Source organism: Tursiops truncatus, chromosome 9 (assembly GCF_011762595.2).
Source record: "Tursiops truncatus isolate mTurTru1 chromosome 9, mTurTru1.mat.Y, whole genome shotgun sequence".
NCBI lineage: Eukaryota > Metazoa > Chordata > Mammalia > Artiodactyla > Delphinidae > Tursiops > Tursiops truncatus.
The window spans coordinates 100424671-100443204 of NC_047042.1; the positions used below are offsets into that span (position 1 = coordinate 100424671).

The window sequence follows — 18534 nt, forward strand, 5'->3', positions numbered from 1 at the left end:
CCACCGCAACAAGAAGCCCGCGCACCGCAAGGAAGAGTAGCCCCCGCTCGCCACAACTAGAGAAAGCTTGCGTGCAGCAACGAAGACCCAACACAGCCAAAGATTTTTAATTAAATAAATAAATTTATTTAAAAACACAAACATTAAGACTATGCAAAACTTTGCACTCTCTGTTTACTGAGGACACAACATTGAAAAATCACAGGCACCATGTTCAAGAAGCTCACGGGGGCTTCCCTGGTGGCGCAGTGGTTGAGAGTCTGCCTGCCGATGCAGGGGACACGGGTTCGTGCCCCGGTCCGGGAAGATCCCACGTGCCGTGGAGCGGCTGGGACCGTGAGCCATGGCCGCTGAGCCTGCGCGTCCGGAGCCTGTGCTCCGCAACGGGAGAGGCCACAACAGTGAGAGGCCCGCGTATCACAAAAAAAAAAAAAAAGAAGCTCACGGTCTGATCTAACACCTCCCTCAGCTGTGTCCTGGCTAACCTGCAAAAATCCAAAACCTGAGAGCAATTCTCCGTCTCACTATTGCAACATAAGGTCTGCCACAAAAGGTCTGCCACAAGTACTTTCTTATTAATTATATCTGAAGTACTGAAGTTTGTGAAAATTTACTTAGGTAAATTTAGGTAATTTAGTTAGGGCAGTTTAAGGTTATCCCTATAACAACCTCCCTCCCACTCACATGCATTTCAACATGCTTTCTTAGGTACAGTCATGATATACACTCTGAAGTGCACATCACCCACAGTCCACTGAAATCTGATAATACTCATAAAAGAACCTTCCCTTGAATGTCATTGTCAAGTGACTTCCCACAAGAAAAAAGCGCTAATGCTGTGTTTACTTCCTAAACTATTCCCTTCGAGAACTCAGTTTTGAGGAAAAAGCCTCCATCCCCTTCTGCATCTAAGACAGGATCCTTCAGAGCACTTTATTTTCTGAGGAAAGGTTCTTATTCTGCGGGTGATGAACCCCTACAAAGGTTTTATATAAGCTTCAGGGGGTCACTGAACTCTCCCCCTTAAATTATATAAAATGTGTATACCTATATTCATGTATGCATTCCTCTGTGGGAAGTGAGGATATATCCAAAGGGATCTGTAACCCAAAACAAAGATTAAGAGGCACCCAAGATTTAACTGCACCCCCACTAGGATGAACTCAGATCAGTCAGTTTTCCTTTCTTAATCCTCCTACTTAATTCCTGCCTATTTAATACTAATAAAATTGACAAACATATAAATTGATTATCATGTCAGATACCATGCTAACTGCTTTACACACATTAATTTATTTAATTCTTACAACTCAATGAAGTAGGTATTATTATTATCCCACTTAGCAGACGAAGCAACTAAAGCCCAAGAAGTCATTTGCCAAAAGTCACATTGCTGTTCTGTTCAAAAATTGTAAAACTTCTCAAAATGAAATATACCTATTTACTTGTGTACACATTTCTCTTAACTCGTGGGTCTTTCTGTTTAGCCCTCACCTGAGTCAGACAGGAAATTGATTTTGTTGTCAAAAGACACATCTCTGTTAGGCTGCCAGTTACACAGATAGATCACTCCTGTCAAGAAAGATTTGAAAGAGGAACCTGAAAGACATTTTGTCCCAGGATAAAACTTGGTTTGGGATTTTTAAGGCAGGCATCTGATCAGTTAAAAGATTTCTGTTAGGATGTAGAGAATCCTGAAGAACCTACCAAAATATACTAAAACTAATAAGTGAGTTTAACAAGATAACAGAATATGACATATATAAAAATTATACTTCAGGAATTGAGCCCAATCTCTCTCCCTGACTGCAAAACCCCACTGTAGAGTCCCCCCTAAATAAAGTCAGCCTGTCTTTTAAAAAATGTATTTCTATATATAGTAACAATAATTTATAAATAAAATTCAAAAAATTCCATTTATAACAGCATCGAAAAGAATTAAATACTCAGGAATAAATTTAATCAAAAAAAGTACAAGATCTGTATACTGAAAGTTATAAAATATTGCTGAAATTAAAGAAGACCAAAATGAAGAGATTCATGCTACAGGTTCATCATAATCCTTATCAAAATCCCAATAGACTTTTTTTGTCAAAAATGGCAAGCTGACCCTAATATTTATATGGAAATGCGTAGGGCCTATAATAGGCAAAATAATTTTAGAAAAAAAGAAAATTGGGGGAATTATACTACCTGATTTTAAAACTTACAATAAATCTACAGCAATGAAGATAGCATACTACTGGCATAACGAATGGAATACAGATTAGTGGAACATTAGAGAATCCAGAGATAAACACACTCATTTATGATCAAGTGATTTTCAGCAAAGGTGCCATGACAACTCAGTAAGGGAAGGACAGTCTTTTCAACAAACTGCCTTGGAACACCTGTACATCCATATGCAAAATAATTAACTTGGACCATGCCTCACACCATACACAAAAATTAACTCAAAACGTATCATGGACCTTAATGTAAAAACCAAACAGCAGGGACTTCCCTGGTGGTGCAGTGGTTAAGAATCCACCTGCCAATGCAGGGGACACTTTGAGTCCTGGTCTGCAAAGATCCCACATGCCGCAGAGCAACTAAGCCTGTGCGCCACAACTACTGAGCCTGCGCTCTAGAGCCCACGAGCCACAACTACTGAGCCTCCATGCCACAACTACTGCAGCCCACGTGCCTAGAGCCTGTGCTCTGCAACAAAGAGAAGCCACCGCAATGAGAAGCCCAAACACCACAACGAAGAATAGCCCCCGCTCGCCGCAACTAGAGAAAGCCCACGCACAGCAACAAAGATCCAATGCAAAAAAAAAAAAAAAAAAAGATCCAATGCAGCCAACAAATAAATAAATTTATTTTTAAAACACCAAGGTATAGATGAGAGAAAATCCTAAGTGTTCTTATCACAAGGAAAAAATATTTTTTCTTTTTTCTTTTTTATCTATACGATATGATGAATTTTCACTAAACTTATTGTAGCAATCATTTCAAAATGTACGTAAGTCAAATCAGTATGCTGTACAGCTTAAAATTATACAGTGCTGTATGTCAATGATATCTCAATAAAACTGGAAGAGAAAAAAACCCAGTATGGTAAATCACTTTGGGTTCTCATTCTGGTCCCTGTAACACCACAAATGGGTTATCTATACTCCCTCCATACCATCTTCCCAATTGTTATTGACAAGGTTATTTTTCTAACAAAGATACAATGCTGGGACTTCTCTGGCTGTCCAGTGGTTAAGACTTTGCCTTCCAATGCAGGGGGTGCAGGTTCCATCCCTGGTGGCAGAGTTAAGATCCCACCTGCCTCACAGCCACAAAAGCAAAACATAAAAACAGAAGCAATATTGTAACAAATTCAATAAAGACTTTAAAAAAAGATACAATGCTATTCTTCTGTAGCCATCTTCAATGGCTCCCTGTTGCCTACAGTAAAACTTCAAACTTCCCAATTTACTTTCACTTATTTACTCACAAAATGGGCTGGAGTTTCTTTCTTTTTTTCGTGAGCATTTTTCCCCACCTTTATTGAGGTATAATTCACAATTACAATTGTAAGATATCATGACGATTTGATATACATATCCATTGCGAAAGGATCCCTCCCATCTAGTTAATTAATATATCCATCACCTCACATATATGTAGTGTGAGACAGAGAATATTTCCTTTCTACTCTCTTAGCAAATTTTAATTATATAATACAGGGTTATCAACTACAGAAATCATATTGTACATTGGAACCTCAGATCTTATTCATCTTATAGCTGAAAGTTGGACTGGAGTTTCTGAAACAGCAAAAACCAGAGTCAGACACACCTGGACTTACATCCTGACTCAATCACTTACCAACTATGTGATCTTCCTGAAATTTAGCTCCTTCATGTGTAAAACTGGAACTAATGATTCTACTGATGTTACTGTTAAGTATCAAAGGAGATAACTTCTGGTGAGCACGACAAGTGCCAACCCACAACGGCCATGTGCTTAATTGTTCCTCACCTTCCCATTCCCTTCAATCAAGTTTGTTTTCATTCTTCAAGACTCAACTCAGTCTTTTATCAGTTCCCCTGCCTTAAAGTTCTTCCTTCTCTAAGCTTCCCCAGTACTTTGTGCAATCTTCCATTGTAGCATTTGTCGTTTTACATTATAGTTTGCTCCAAACTGGTAGAAACCAAGGGTAGGGATGTGTCTTATTTTGGTCTCTCCAGTGTACAGTGCACAGTAGATGCTCAGTAACATCTTCTTGGTGATTAACAGAAAACAAATAGACAACGAAACCCTGACTGAAAATAAAACATATGCTTTAAGAACTTACTTTGTGTGGGGGGGAGATAGATTTTAAGTCACCTATAATCTCACTAACATTACATAGCAATTTTATCATTTGATTCCTTCCCTCCTTTCATGCGGGTGGGAGAAAGGAAGAAAGCATGAAGTACAGTACAGAAAGAAAGAATCAAGAGCCCAAGCCCTATGCTTCCTATGTTATTTCTACCTCTGGAAAACGTTTTTTGTTGTTGTTGTTTTTTAGTTTTGGCTATGTTGGGTCTTCGTTGCTGCGCACGGGCTTCTCATTGTGGTGGCTTCTCTTTGTTGCAGAGCACAGGCTCTAGGCACACGGGCTTCAGCAGCTGTGGCACCCGGGCTCAGTAGTTGTAGTTCACGGGCTCTAGAGTGCAGGCTCAGTAGTTGTGGCGCACGGGCTTCGTTGTTCTGCGGCATGTGGGATCTTCCCGGACCAGGGCTTGAACCCATGTTCCCTGCATTGGCAGGCGGATTCTTAACCACTGCGTCACCAGAGAAGTCCTGGAAAATGTTTTTTATATTTAACAGTATTATTAAACACATCCCTTAATTAATATGTTGTAATACAACAGTCCACCAGATGGTCATATTCAATCATAGGTAACAAAACATACTCCAAAGTCAAATATGAATTTTGGGGGAACCCCCTGGCGGTCCAGTGGTTAGGACTCTGTGCTTCCACTGCAGGGGGCATGGGTTCAACCCCTGGTTGCAGAATTAAGATCCTGCATGCCCCACGGCACAGCCAAAAAAAAAAAAGTGAATTTTTGTACTAAGCTAAATGTTACTCCGTGGTATTTATCACTGCTCTTCACCAACTATTTCCAGTTCTCCCTCCAGAAGTATGATAAGATTTCACTTCCCTGCCCTCTTGAAGTTAGATTCTACCATGTGACTTTCTCGGGCCAACAAAATGTAAACGGAACCAACATGTGTCCCTTCTGTAGTCTCCGAGAGCCAAAGCACAACCTCCTGTGTTCTCCTTTTCCGGTCTGGGCAACTGTGGAAAACAGAGATGGTGTCTCCCTCCACCTGGATGTAGGTGTTGTAGAGGAAAGCTCCCAAGCCAGCCCATGATGAACATGCAGCATGAACAAGGAATAAACCTTGCTGTCTGAAGCCACTAAGAACTGAGGTTGTTTGTTATCCCACCATACTCTAGATATCCTGACATACACATAAAAAGGAGTTTAGTATTTCTCTACATCATCCCCATCTCCAGCTTTAAGAATGTTCTGCACAAAGTTGGGACTCATGTCTATTAGCACCCTTTTTTAAGTATTAGGATATTTTTTAAAGGATTAAAAAATGGTCCAAAGGTTAGCAGAAAAGTCAGATATTTTCTACCTATTTATTTATTTATTTTTACTTCTGGCTGTGTCGAGTCTTCATTACTGTGCGCGCGCTTTCTCTAGTTGCGGTGCGCAGGGGCTACTCTTTGTTGCGCGGCACGGGCTTCAGTTGTTGCAGCTCACAGGCTCTAGAGCGCAGGCTCAGTAGTTGTAGCACACGGGCTTAGTTGCTCCATGGCATGTGGGATCTTCCCAGACCAGGGATCGAACCCATATCCCCTGCACTGGCAGGCAGATTCTTAACCACAAGCCACCAGGGAAGTCCCAGAGTCAGATATTTTCAATGAAAAGATTTTAAAAACTGAAGTAACTGCACATTACAAAGGCCAAGGTGTACAGGGGTGGTATATAAATGGTAGCATGCTAATACTCCCCTATTTACCCAAAATAATTACTTCTACTAATTCCTCTCCCCGCAGAGGCTGAAAACCAGGGACTCAGGGTTCAACAAAGCATTATAAGCAGTCACTACCAATCAATTATGAAATCTATCCTCCATCCCAAGTGGTTCAATGTCACTGTTCTCATACATCAGAAAGCCTAGGCCTATGGAGACAGGTTGCTCAACCTGGTGGAGACTGTTGCCTGCTTCTGCAATGTCCATTCCCACCCTTGGTAACAGGGTTCTAAATCTACTCTAGTGGTGGTCACTTTGTAATGTACAGAAATACTGAATCACTGTGTTGTAAACCAGGAACTAGCATAGTGTTGTAGTTCAATTATATTTCAAAAACAAACTCACAGAAAAAGAGATCAGGTCTGTGGTTATCAGAGGAAGGGGTGGGAGAGGGGAACTGGACGAAGGTGGTCAGAAGGTACAAACTTCCAGTTATAAGATAAATAAGTGGGACTTCCCTGGTAGTCCAGTGGTTAAGAATCCACCTTCCAACGCAGGGGACGTGGGTTCGAGCCCTGGTCTGCTAACTGAGATCTCACAAGCCACGTGGTGTGGTCAAAAAAAAAAATTATAGTCGAATCTACACTGTGGCAACTATATTTTTAAATACCATTTAAATACCCCAATAATAAAAATCCATCTCTACTTCAAAATATCCTAGAGAAATGAGGGCCAGAGGGTAGGGGACAACCTCACCTAACCTATCTCAGTAAAAGAAGTTGGAAAACAATAATGATTTTTATCATTTGCATCTCAAATATTTTTTACTCTTAGAGTGTCTTAATTCACAAAATCATCTGCTTCCATTCTATATTGCTATATAACAAATCACCACCAAATCTAACAGACTAAAACAACCACCATTGTATTTATTCATAGTTTTGCAGTCTGGGCTGGGCTCAGCTGACTGGTTCCTCTGCTAGTCTCAGTGGTGGTCAGTCTGTAGCCGTATTCAATGAGCAAGTTGATTAGGGGCCAGACTCAGCTGAGATACTAGGATTGTTGGGCATCTCTCTTCCCACGTAGTCTCAGAATCCCTCCCTCTCTGCATGGTCTCTCCAGCAAGGTACAGCCTAGCTTCTTGCATGGTAACAGTGCTCCAAGAAGGCGGAAGTGGAAGTTCCAGGCCTTCTTAAAACTTAAGCCACAAACTAGCATAATGTCATTTTTGCTGCATTCCACTGAATCACAGGGCTCACCAAGATACATGGGGAGCTGACTATACAATAGCATGAATGCCAGTAGGCATTCACTGGGGGTCACCAATATTACAGACTACCTTCTCCCCACTTATTTACTGAACAGGTTAACACCCTAACGTATGACCTCTAGCATGCTATGATCTCTCTGGGGCTCAACTGTCTGTAAAATAAGGGGTTAGACTAAATGTTCTTGGAATTCTCATCAGTTTTAATATTCTACAACTCTCTTAAGTACATAAGTCTAACATTAGAAAACCTTGGCCGGGATTTCCGTGGTGGTCCAGTGGTTAAGCACCTGCCTTCCAACGCAGGGGATGCAGGCTCAATCCCTGGTCGGGGAACTAAGATCCCACATGCCACAGGGCAACTAAGCCCGTGCGCTCTAGAGCCCGCACACCACAACTACTGAGCCCGTATGCCACAACTACTGAGTCTGTGGGCTGCAACTACTGAACCTGCATGCTACAACTAGAGAGAAGTTTGCATGCCACAACGAAAGATCCCGCATCCTGCAACGAAGATCCCGCGTGCCACAACTAAGACCCGATGCAGCCAAATAAATAAATATTTTTATAACTTAAAAAAAAAAAACCAAAACTTGGCCATGCTAACCAAATGCTTCAACCCTAGTAGAACAATTCATTGATGAGAGGTTTAAGGTAAAGAATATAGTTATTCTTTAATATGTTTCATATTGTTATTTCATATGCAACTGGGTGCTTACCCCAAACACGTGTGCATGTCATTAGGATCCCAAAAATCAGGAAATCAAGGAAGTTTTTTTTGCTAGGCTCCACTAGAGGATGACATTAAGAACAAAACGACACAAACTTCACTATGACCATCAACTATGTTGCTTCTAATGTAAATGGGAAACACTGAGATATAAAGATTAAAAGTGATCCAGTATAGGGTTTCCCTGGTGGCGCAGTGGTTAAGAGCCCACCTGCCAATGCAGGGGACATGAGTTCAAGCCCTGGTCTGGGAGGATACCACATGCTGCGGAGCAACTAAGCCCGTGTGCCACAACTACTAAGCCTGCTCTCTAGAGCTCATGAGCCACAACTACTGAGCCCGCATGCCACAACCACTGAAGCCTACACACCTAGAGCCCGTGTGCTCTGCAACAAGAGAAGCCACCGCAATGAGAACCCCACGCACAATGAAAAGTAGCCCCCCGCTCGCCGCAAGTAGAGAAGGCCTGCGCACAGCAATGAAGACCCAATGCAGCCAAAAATAAATAAATAAAATAAATAAATTTATTTTTTTTAAGTGATCCAGTATAAAAAGACATAAGAAATCATTTTAAAACCACCTAATAATACATCTCATTTAGGGAGACCTACTAAGAAAACTGTGGTCAGCAGAGGTGTAATATAAAAAGACCACTATAACAACATCCACAAGTTTGGGTAATAAAAAAAAACTTTAATAATTTTGTAATAACATTACTACACATACAGCTTCTAGGAAACTCTCTTGGTTGTTTTTCATGTGTTATAATAAGAAACATTCTATAGACTTCTGCTGACTTAGCTTTTCTATCTTGTGCAGAAGGGCTATCTTTACGCCCTCACCCCCACCGTAAGTACTACATTATTCTATACCGTGGTGTTTCTGGAGTGAATTGGGCACCTCATCACATGTCAGCCAATAACATTCTATGATGTCAGAGTAAGACGTGAAGATAACTGACAACAGTAGCAGTAACAGTAACAACAAATTCTCATCATACCGCCTCGTAATAGCATGTAGTTCGTGCCAGACATGGTCTAAATTCTACACATATATAAATTCACAACAACCTCAACTAGATGTGCTAGTGTGACCACTTTGCAGATGAGGCAACCAAGGCACAAAAAGTTAAGTCACCTCCCAAGGTCAAATGTAGTTAGTAAGTAGTAGAACCCAGATTTGAATTCAGGTAATCTTGGCTCCGGAATCAGTGATGTCCCTAGAACTTAAGTTTTCTCATTTGTAAAACAAGATTATGGCTTTAAATTTATTGGCTTTTTAAAAGTTGCATAGATCTACATATGAAAGTACGTGTACATGTATTAGGTATCCTTCCAAATCATTTTCTACAACAAAATATATACATAGTTTGGGTCTGTATGCTTTTTACAAAACAGAGTTAGTACTAAACTTACTGCTTTGTAACTCTCAGAAATTTTTTCCTCAAGTCAACAAATTTATCACAGATATTCTCCCACTTCAGTACCTACAAGTCTACCTCTCTGTCCTGATAAAAACTACATGGTGTATGATCCTACAATCCCACTCCTAGGCATATATCCAGAGAAAACTCTAATTTGAAAAGATACGTGCACCCCAATGCTCACAGCAGCACTATTTACAACAGCCAAAACACTGAAGTAACCGAAATGTCTATCAACAAATGAGTGGATAAAGAAGATGTGGTATATATACACAATGAATACTACTCAGCCATAAAAAAAGAAGGAAATAATGCCAGTTGCAGCAACATGGATAGACCTAGAGATGATCAAACTGAGTGAAGTAAGCCAAAGACAAAGACAAATATCATATATCACTTATATGTGGAATCTAAAAAATGATACAAATGAATTTATTTATAAAACAAGTTAACACAACATTGTAAATTAACTATACTTCAATTTAAAATAGACTTACAGACAAAGAAAACAAATTTATGGTTACCAAAGGGGATAGCAGGGATGCGGGGGAGTGGACGATAAATTAGGGGTTTGGGATTAACATGTACACACTACTATGTATAAAACAGATAAACAACAAGGACCTACTGTATAGCACAGGGAACTCTACTCAATATCTTATAATAACCTGTAATGAAAAAGAATCTGAAAAAGAATATACACACACACATAACTGAATCACTTTGCTGTAGACCTGATTGTATTTGCAAATTAACTATACCTCAATTTAGGACTTCCCTGGTGGCACCGTGGTTAAGAATCCACCTGCCAATGCAGGGGACACGGATTCGAGCCCTGGTCCGGGAAGATCCCATATGCCACGGAGCAACTAAGCCTGTGCACCGCAACTACTGAGCCTGCGCTCTAAAGCCAGCAAGCCACGACTACTGAGCCCGCGTGCCACAACTACTGAAGCCCTCGCACCTAGAGCCCACTCACCGCAACAAGAGAAGCCACCGCAATGAGAAGGCCGTGCACCGCAACCAAGAGTGGCCCCCGCTCGCCACAACTAGAGAAAGCCTGCACACAGCAACAAAGACCCAACACAGCTAAAAATAAATTAATTAATTTTTTAAAAAAATAAAGCTATAAAACACAGGCTGAAAAAAAAAACTATACCTCAACTTAAAAGAAAAACTTAAAATAATAAAAAAACTACATGGTAGTCCACTGATGGGTATTTTGTTCTTGCCAGTTTTTCTCTACTAGTTTTCTACCTTTCTCTGGTGCCATGAGCATGTTTCTCATCTTTACGGGCTTTCTTGACCCTTTTTCCCCCATCTCCTAAGGGTAAGTAAGCATCCTAATCCTTTTACTATTTTCCACATTCTTCATATTGTCAGTGATTTCAAGTAAATCACATTTATCCTAATCTAGCTCCTAAACTCTTCTCCCAAATCCCCAAATACTCCCAGACATTTCTATCTTGTAGACAGCTATGCCAGAAACTCAAAATTTTTCCTCTGCATCGACTGAAATCTCTCTTCCTTTCCATTCACACTACCAACAATCTACCCTCTGCCTTGATCACCTCACACAAGGACTATGCAACATCCTGTATCTCAGCCTCCATGTAACTCCTCTCTTCATATTATGACCAGGATGGTTTTCCTAAAACAGTCATCATCAAATCATCCAGTATGAATACCTACATTCAACTGTATAAAATGGACACAGAACACAAAATAATATAATAGCATTCCTGTCCTCAGGAAGACTGCAAATATATTCTTATAAAACTTTAATTTAAAAAATAAAGTAATCTAGGCATAAAGCAGAGGCTGAAGACTTGTAGTCCACTCGTGGTCCACAGATTAAACCTAGCCCACAAGCTGTAGTTCCAAATTGTGTTTTAGATGTTAATTAATAGAAAATACTTAAAAATCAAGAGATTTCACATTCAAATCCAAGTTTTGAGCCTCTGTTGAAAAACCAGAGTATCTAGAAACATCTCACAGTCTCACTTGGCAGCCATCAGCCAGAATTCTCTATCAGTTTCTCCTAAGCAAGGTATAAAGACTCCTAGGACTCTTCAGGCTGTTTTTACCCACCATTTTCTCCCCAACCCAAGGCCTTAAAAATGTCAGCTGTCATTCAGGAGCTTACAAGCTGCATGCAGCTCATTTACATTACCTACTTGGTGGCTGTGAACAGTTTATAACGCGCGGACTCTCGTCAGCCTGGTGTTCAAGGGCCATCACAGGGCAGACCCAACCCCTGCCTTAAACCTCTGTGCTGGTCATCCCCCCACCAAGAAAACATCTCTTCCACTTCCCTCAATAACTGTATTCACTCTGCTACCCCAAATACCTTCTCACTTTCTTCTCACTTGATCTGGCTAAATCCTGTCGACCCTTCAAGGTATAATTCATGTACTGCTTCCTCCAAATCTTTGGGGACCCTTCTTGGCCACAGTGAACCTTCTTCCAGAGTTGAATGTCCATCCCAGCATATATTTAACACTTTTATGCTCTCTGACAGTGCCAAATGAAAGATCTAAAAAGTTACAGAAAAGTATTTCTCAGACTTAAACAGTTGCAGCATTTGTGCATCATACATACTTACTGTCATCACAAAATTAATAGCAGGAGCAAAGGCAAACAATCTTCCTGTCTTTTACAGGAGGTTTTTTCTAGAGAAAGTGCAAAAAGAGCTGTGTCATTCCTGGTTCTCTTGTGTTCTTAAGTCCTTCAATTCTGCAAACAGAGTGACACTTCCAACTACAAATTCAAGATTCATCTTTGTACTAGATTTTCACACTAACCACAAGCATACATTTATGGGGGGGAGGGGAGGGGGGAGGGGAGGAGAGGGGGAGGGGAGGGGGAGGGGAGGGGGAGGGGGAGGGGAGGGGGAGGGGGGAGGGGAGGGGAGGGGGAGGGGAGGGGGAGGGGAGGGGGAGGGGAGGGGGAGGGGAGGCGGAGGAGGGGAGGGGATTATCCCTATTTCACTCCATAACTTTTGAACTTATACCTCCAAGCAGTTCTGAAAATAGCCACTGTAGCACAAACATGATAAAGAAAGTGTTAAAGGAGGAAGGGATTAATCATCTTGTTGAAATTAAAAGATGCCCCAAAACAATGAAAGAAAAAAAAAAAGGACGCGATCGATCGAACCTGTGTCCCCTGCATTGGCAGGTGTATTCTTAACCACTGTGCCACCAGAGAAGTCCCTTATCAGTTAATTCTACCATGACAGATTTGTAGTCACTGCGGGGTGACAAGACACACTGCTCTAACTCTCCCCTTCTCCCCCAACCTTCTGCAAAACTGCACGTTATTCCCCAGGCCACAGTCATATTTCCTCTGGGCAGACGGTGATTGTCCAACCTGTATTCTTAAGGCACTTACGGTTATGCCTGAGGGGCTTCCATGAAACTCCACTGATCTTCCAAAGTGGAAACAGCCAGTTTCTAGTTATGGAGAGCTTTAGATACTCTCTCTCTGCTCTCACCTGGTGGGGAGGTGTGTGAAACCCTTGACAGGATTTGATATAGTTTTTAATCTATGAGACATCTGGACTGAACATACTTTTTATTTTATTTTTTGTTTCTGTTTTTTTATGACCACGCCCCACAGCATGTGGGATCTAAGTTCCCTGACCAGGGATCGAACCCACGCCCCCTGCACTGGAAGCGTGGAGTCTTAACGACTGGACTGCTAGGGAAGCCCCTGAACATAATTTTTGGCTGATACTGAATAAACTTTCCAATAAGTGTGTGTGTTAATTAATCTATTAAAAAAAGAATTAACTGATAATAGGAAAATGTACTAAACCACTATTTTCAAAATGAGAAAATAAACTGTTGTGATACGGTTAAATTTACATGGAAATCCATGTTTATCAAGTTTACATATTAATAACATTATACCAAATATAATTTGTATTTTACACTAAAAATACCATATTTTCAAAGACTAGAGAGTCCATGGAGAAGACCAACAACAGGACAAAAGCAAACTACAATGAGGCCACCTAACAGATAAGAGAGGCTGCCATTCCAGGACCAGCTTTTCGGGTAAATTAAAACATTTCAGAGCCCATTAAATGCTAGAGACCGGTGATTACTGAAAATTTCCCTGCAGATGCATCTAATTTCTTGAAAAATAAGAATATAATAAAAATTACAAATTTGCATCATCTCAAAAAGCACAAATAATAGTGATGTCTCAACTATATGAAACTGCATATATTATAATGCAATACACTTTTTTTGTTTGTTTCACTGATTTCAAGTTGACAGCTATGGAAATGAGAGATGGGGGGGGCGGGGGGGGGGCAGGGAATGCTTACAAGTATAGAACAGCAATAGTCCCCTGCAGCAGAGCCATTTTTTCCTGGTCCCTTATATGACACCACTGGTTGTACCTAATTTTTCCTACAGTAATGCTCAAGGTGACTTTCTTTTTTTTTTTTTTAATAAGCTTATTTATTTATTTAGGCTGCACTGAATCTTCGTTGCTGCGCGCAGGCTTTCTCTAGTTGCGGCGAGCGGGCTTCTCATTGCGGTGGCTTCTCTTGTTGTGGAGCAAAGGCTCTAGGCGTGCAGGCTCAGTAGTTGTGGCACACGGGCTCAGTACTTGTGACGCACAGGCTTATAGCTCCGCGGCATGTGGGATCTTCCCGGACCAGGGCTCGAACCCGTGTCCCCTGCACTGGCAGGCAGATTCTTAACCACTGCGCCACCTCAGAAAGTCCCTCAAGGTGACTTTCTAATAACAGTAATTGACCTCTGAAAAGAAAGTGGTTCAGGGTATCAAGAGTTGATTCAAAGAGAGTCAAGGGTAGCGCCCCAGAGACCCTTATCCCCACCACCTGCCGCTTCTGTGCCATCCCCACACCACCCAGCCTGGACATCAACTCTGTTCACGTGGTAAGAAATATGGCAGAATCTCCACTTGGCTTCCCAACTTAGTAATGTGGGTGTATACTCTAAGGAAGAAAAGATAAAATCAAAGTTTCAGGAAGGGTTTCCTTCACCTTAATAGAAAAATAACTCCAACCTCTGGTACGTGCTGCCCTGCAGCGGGAGCTTCTGCACCAATGGGAAGACCTGCACCCCTGATAAAGACTAAGTAATAGGCAGTCCTTACTGTGCAAGAGAACTTTTAGACGTGTGCCAATCTCACTGTTCCACTCCATATTTCCCTATTTACATACCTACGCTTCAAACTCTGCCTCTAAGATTAAGACCTTCAGTGCAAAATTCTTGATTTTAGGTTGTAAATATAACTTTAAAGTAATAATAGTTAATGTAAAACCAGTAACCACATATGCTTTTCACATGTGATAAAACACAAAAATTATCTAACACTATAAAACAAGAAAATGCTTAATTTTTACCTAATTACTAAAAATTCAAACATTTAAACTCAAAGAATGTGTAGTTACTAGCCCACAGTTACCTTTTTTTTTAATGTGAAAACAAATACACAACCTACTTTTAAAAAATAGTGTCATAAGGCATCTGCTCTAGGGTAAAGCAACCCACTTACTGACCATCTAAATAACACTGACAATTTAAACACCTTTATCTCCACTGCATTCCACAAAGATATTAATTTTCATTTCTGAGGTATCCGCAATTCCACATAATTTTAACATTTACAAACCTAATTTACATGTGTTACACATCAGTTTCACTTTCAGGGTCTGCACTACCCAGCTAACTACAGGGTCTTTTCTGCATGTATCTTAATACAGTGCAGAGATACACAATTGAAAACCCCTCTCTTTGCTTTCTATTTCAGATATTAGTTTCCATTTACATGTTTCCAAAACGACTGGAGATTCCATTTCCTTCAAAAGACACACCTAGTTTTAAAGAATTCCCTAACAAGTTTGGGACGATCAAAGTTACCACTAGACTTAATTACCTATAAGGAATGCTGTACCAGTTTTCAAATCTAAAAAACTCTCTTATGACTTATAACTGTTCTAAACATTTTCCAAAGTGTTGAGTTTTTTTTATTGTTATATTAGTGTCATTCTATAGAAAGGTTTTAACTTCTCAAAGGGCTACCTTTTTCCCACTCATAATACGAGGTAAAAATTAAAATAATAAAGTGACAATACCCTAAACCAACCTTTCTTCTGGTGCACCCAGGAGTTGCACTAATACAAATGAGCTCATTGCAATCTCAGGGGAAGTGTGCACACTCACCACTCACACACACTTGGATGTGTACGGGTGAGGAGAACAACATAGATAGGTCTACTCTTTCTAAAGTAAGAATTTAAAAGCAAATCGAACACATGTTATAATCCCAAATTAATGTTCAGAAAGAAACCAAGAAATAGTGAAAATGGGAAGCAATCAAGTTAAAACCCTACGATGGCTTCGTATGTGTTCCTTTAAAGGATACCAAAAAAGTGGCAAAGAAGTTTAAAATTACTTAAAACTGCACCTTCCTTCTCGAAATTTCAGTTAATACAGGAATAACAATGGCATTTTATACCAGACATTAGCAATGCAAGTGGTATAATAAACCCCAACTCTGTATCACAAAGAAACTAATAATGTACTTGTTTCCCTCACGATTTGTCATAGCTAGGTAGGAGCTGGCAATAAAATATGGAGGGCAAGTCGAAGGCCCTGAATCACGTTCATAGTAAAAGAATAGGAAAGCGAAAAAGAGCACGTCCAGTGCAGAGCTTCACGGGTTTCCCACAACCCTGTTCTCTGCCTTGCGTTAACACTACTATTTTTACTGTGTATCACCAAACATAACAATGCTATTACTAAACGAATGCACCCCATCAAAAAAAGAAAAAACAACGACAAAAAACCAGACTATCCGTAAGTATGCTGCTTTCCTCGGCGTCCCGGTGCACCCTTCCACTACCACCAGTTCCCTGAGACGCCCATATAATGAAATGAGTAAGCAATACACGCCTTCCTACAACTCCGAAAGACGGCCACAGACCTTCCACAGCAGCAGCCTCAAGAGCCACGAGCGCTCAGCGACTCACCGGCACTGAAACGAGCTCCTGGATCCACAGGCAAAGTTGTCCTATAACCATTTTGTAAAAAGACATTTCTAACCAGCGAATGGCCGGAGGCGCACAGCCCTAGTGCCTGCTCAAAAACATACGAGAGCGACTCCTGCCCCAGTAACAGCCACGAGTGGCTACTCCGATGGAAGTTCGGCCACATTTACATCCGTCTGGACCCGAACGAACGTGCTCCTGGCGATCGGCCTGCGGTGGCAGCGACGTTTCCAAAACTTGCTGCACTCCGTCCCCTACGCGGAGCGACCGCACAGACTAGTGCTCTCGGCGCTGGGCAGTGCGGGGCCCGGCTGGGGGAGGGGAGGGGAAGCAGTCGGAGGACTTCCTAATATATCATTAAAGCACGAAAGCAGAGGTTTGGGAGCGAGAAAAGTTAAAGGAGCGACCGGCTGACAAAGAAAAGCAGCTCCGGCTGCGTCCGTTTCCTGCTCCCCCGCCCAACCGGGCCGGGGGACCACCTGGCCGCGGCGTTTTGACAGCTCGGCGAGCGTCCCGGAGCCGAGCGCCTGGGAGCCGAGCGGGAGCCCGTCCGGCGACTACCCAGCTGTGCTGCGGACTCGTCTGCTAAACGACCCGGCGAGGCCCAGGGGCATCGACGAGAAATTTCCCCAAAAAGAGAAGCCCCGGAACACACGGCGCCGGGGCCAAACTAAAAAGTAAAGTGTGGCGGCGGCGCGAGCCGTCAGACCCGGGCCGGCGGAGGGAAGTGCGGGCGGCCGCGGGAGGCCGGGCGCCGGCGCGGGTCGCGGGGCGGGCGCCCCGGGCCCGAGCCGCGCGGCCCGCGCGGGCCCCACCCCCACCCCGCGGGGGCGGCCGGGGGCGCGCGGGGGCGGCGGGGCCGGGCGCGCCGGTGACAGCTCCGGGCCGGCGCCGCGGCTGGCTCCCGGCCTGGCTCCCTCACACTCAACTTACTTCTTTCTGGCTCTCTGGAAAGGGGAAGCGCCATCTTTGCGAGGCCGGCCCCGAGGTCTTTTGTCTGCGGCTGCGGGGCTCGGGGCCGGGGCTCCGGGCTCCTCGGGGGGGGGTGGCGGCGGCTGCGGCTGCTCCGCGCTCTTGTCCTCCTCCGACGACATCCTAGTCACCAGGAAAGACACATGGATCCCGGTCCTCCTCCTGGGGGGCTCCTCCCGCCGCCGCCGCCGCCGCCGCCGCCGCCGCGGCCGCCGCCGCCGCTGCTGCTCGGGTTCCTCCTCCCCGGCTCAGCCTCTCGCATTTCCCGCAGCCCCGGGAGCAGCAGCAGGTACCGGGAGAGGCGGCAACATGGAGCGAGCAGGACACGCACTCACACACATCCGCGCGAGCGCGCGCACCGCGGCGCGCAGGGGCCGGGCGGGGGGCGGCGGGCGGGGCGCGGCGGGCAGGCGGGCGGGAGGGAGGGGCCGGACCGGGGCGGGGAGGTGCGGGCGGGGCGGGCGGGCGGCCCTCGGGCGGTGCGGGTGTGGGTGCGGGCGCGGGTGCCGGGCGGGTGCGGGGCGGGCGGCGCCGAGCTGGGCGGGGCTACTGAGGGGGCACGAAGGGCGCCGGCCCTGGGGGTCTCCGCCCGCGCCCCTCCCCCAGGCCGCCCGCGGCGGGGAGGAGAAAGGGGCCGCGGCGCGGGGAGCGGCGGGCCGGCGGGCGGGGGTCGCGCCCCCCGCCGGCTGCCCCTCCCCCGCGCGGGCCGCGTCAGGCCGGGCGGCGGCGGCAGCGAAGTTTTGACAGCTGCTCCAGTTGTTGTGGGTTCCGGGCTGTGCGAGCGCCGGCCCCTCAGCGCCCGCTCCAGCCCTCCGGGCAGGGGAGGAGGAAGTTTTGCGGGTGTGCGTGTACCACACACAGACACACACACTCGACCGTGGCCGTCGCGCGAGGGCCGCGCCGGGTCTCCCAGAGCGCCCCTGCACCACAGACCTCTCAAACTCGCCGCCGTCTCGCCCACACACGGCCGCCGCGACGCCCCCGCCCCCTCCCCCACTCCGCCGGCCCCACGGCCCCCCGCTCGCCGCCGCTGCCACTCACGGGGCTCGCTCCGCGCATGCGCCGCCCGCGGACGCGCCGCCGCCGCTGACCTCACCGCCCCTCCC

General features: G+C 44.4%; 1 protein-coding gene across 5 annotated transcripts in view; it reads right to left on the reverse strand.

The window, feature by feature from the left end:
* Nucleotides 1-18479, reverse strand: part of KMT2C (lysine methyltransferase 2C) — a 294243-nt gene extending 275764 nt beyond the window's left edge. For 4 of the 5 annotated variants that reach the window (XM_033863536.2, XM_033863533.2, XM_033863535.2 and 1 more), the window contains exon 1: nucleotides 17390-17550. In XM_033863536.2, coding sequence (XP_033719427.1) covers nucleotides 17390-17550 — 161 coding nt within the window. Of the gene's footprint in view, nucleotides 1-17389; nucleotides 17552-18361 lie in introns of those variants that run through there. The other variant, XM_033863531.2, reaches the window with a different exon arrangement.
* Between the last annotated feature and the right edge of the window lie 55 nt (nucleotides 18480-18534).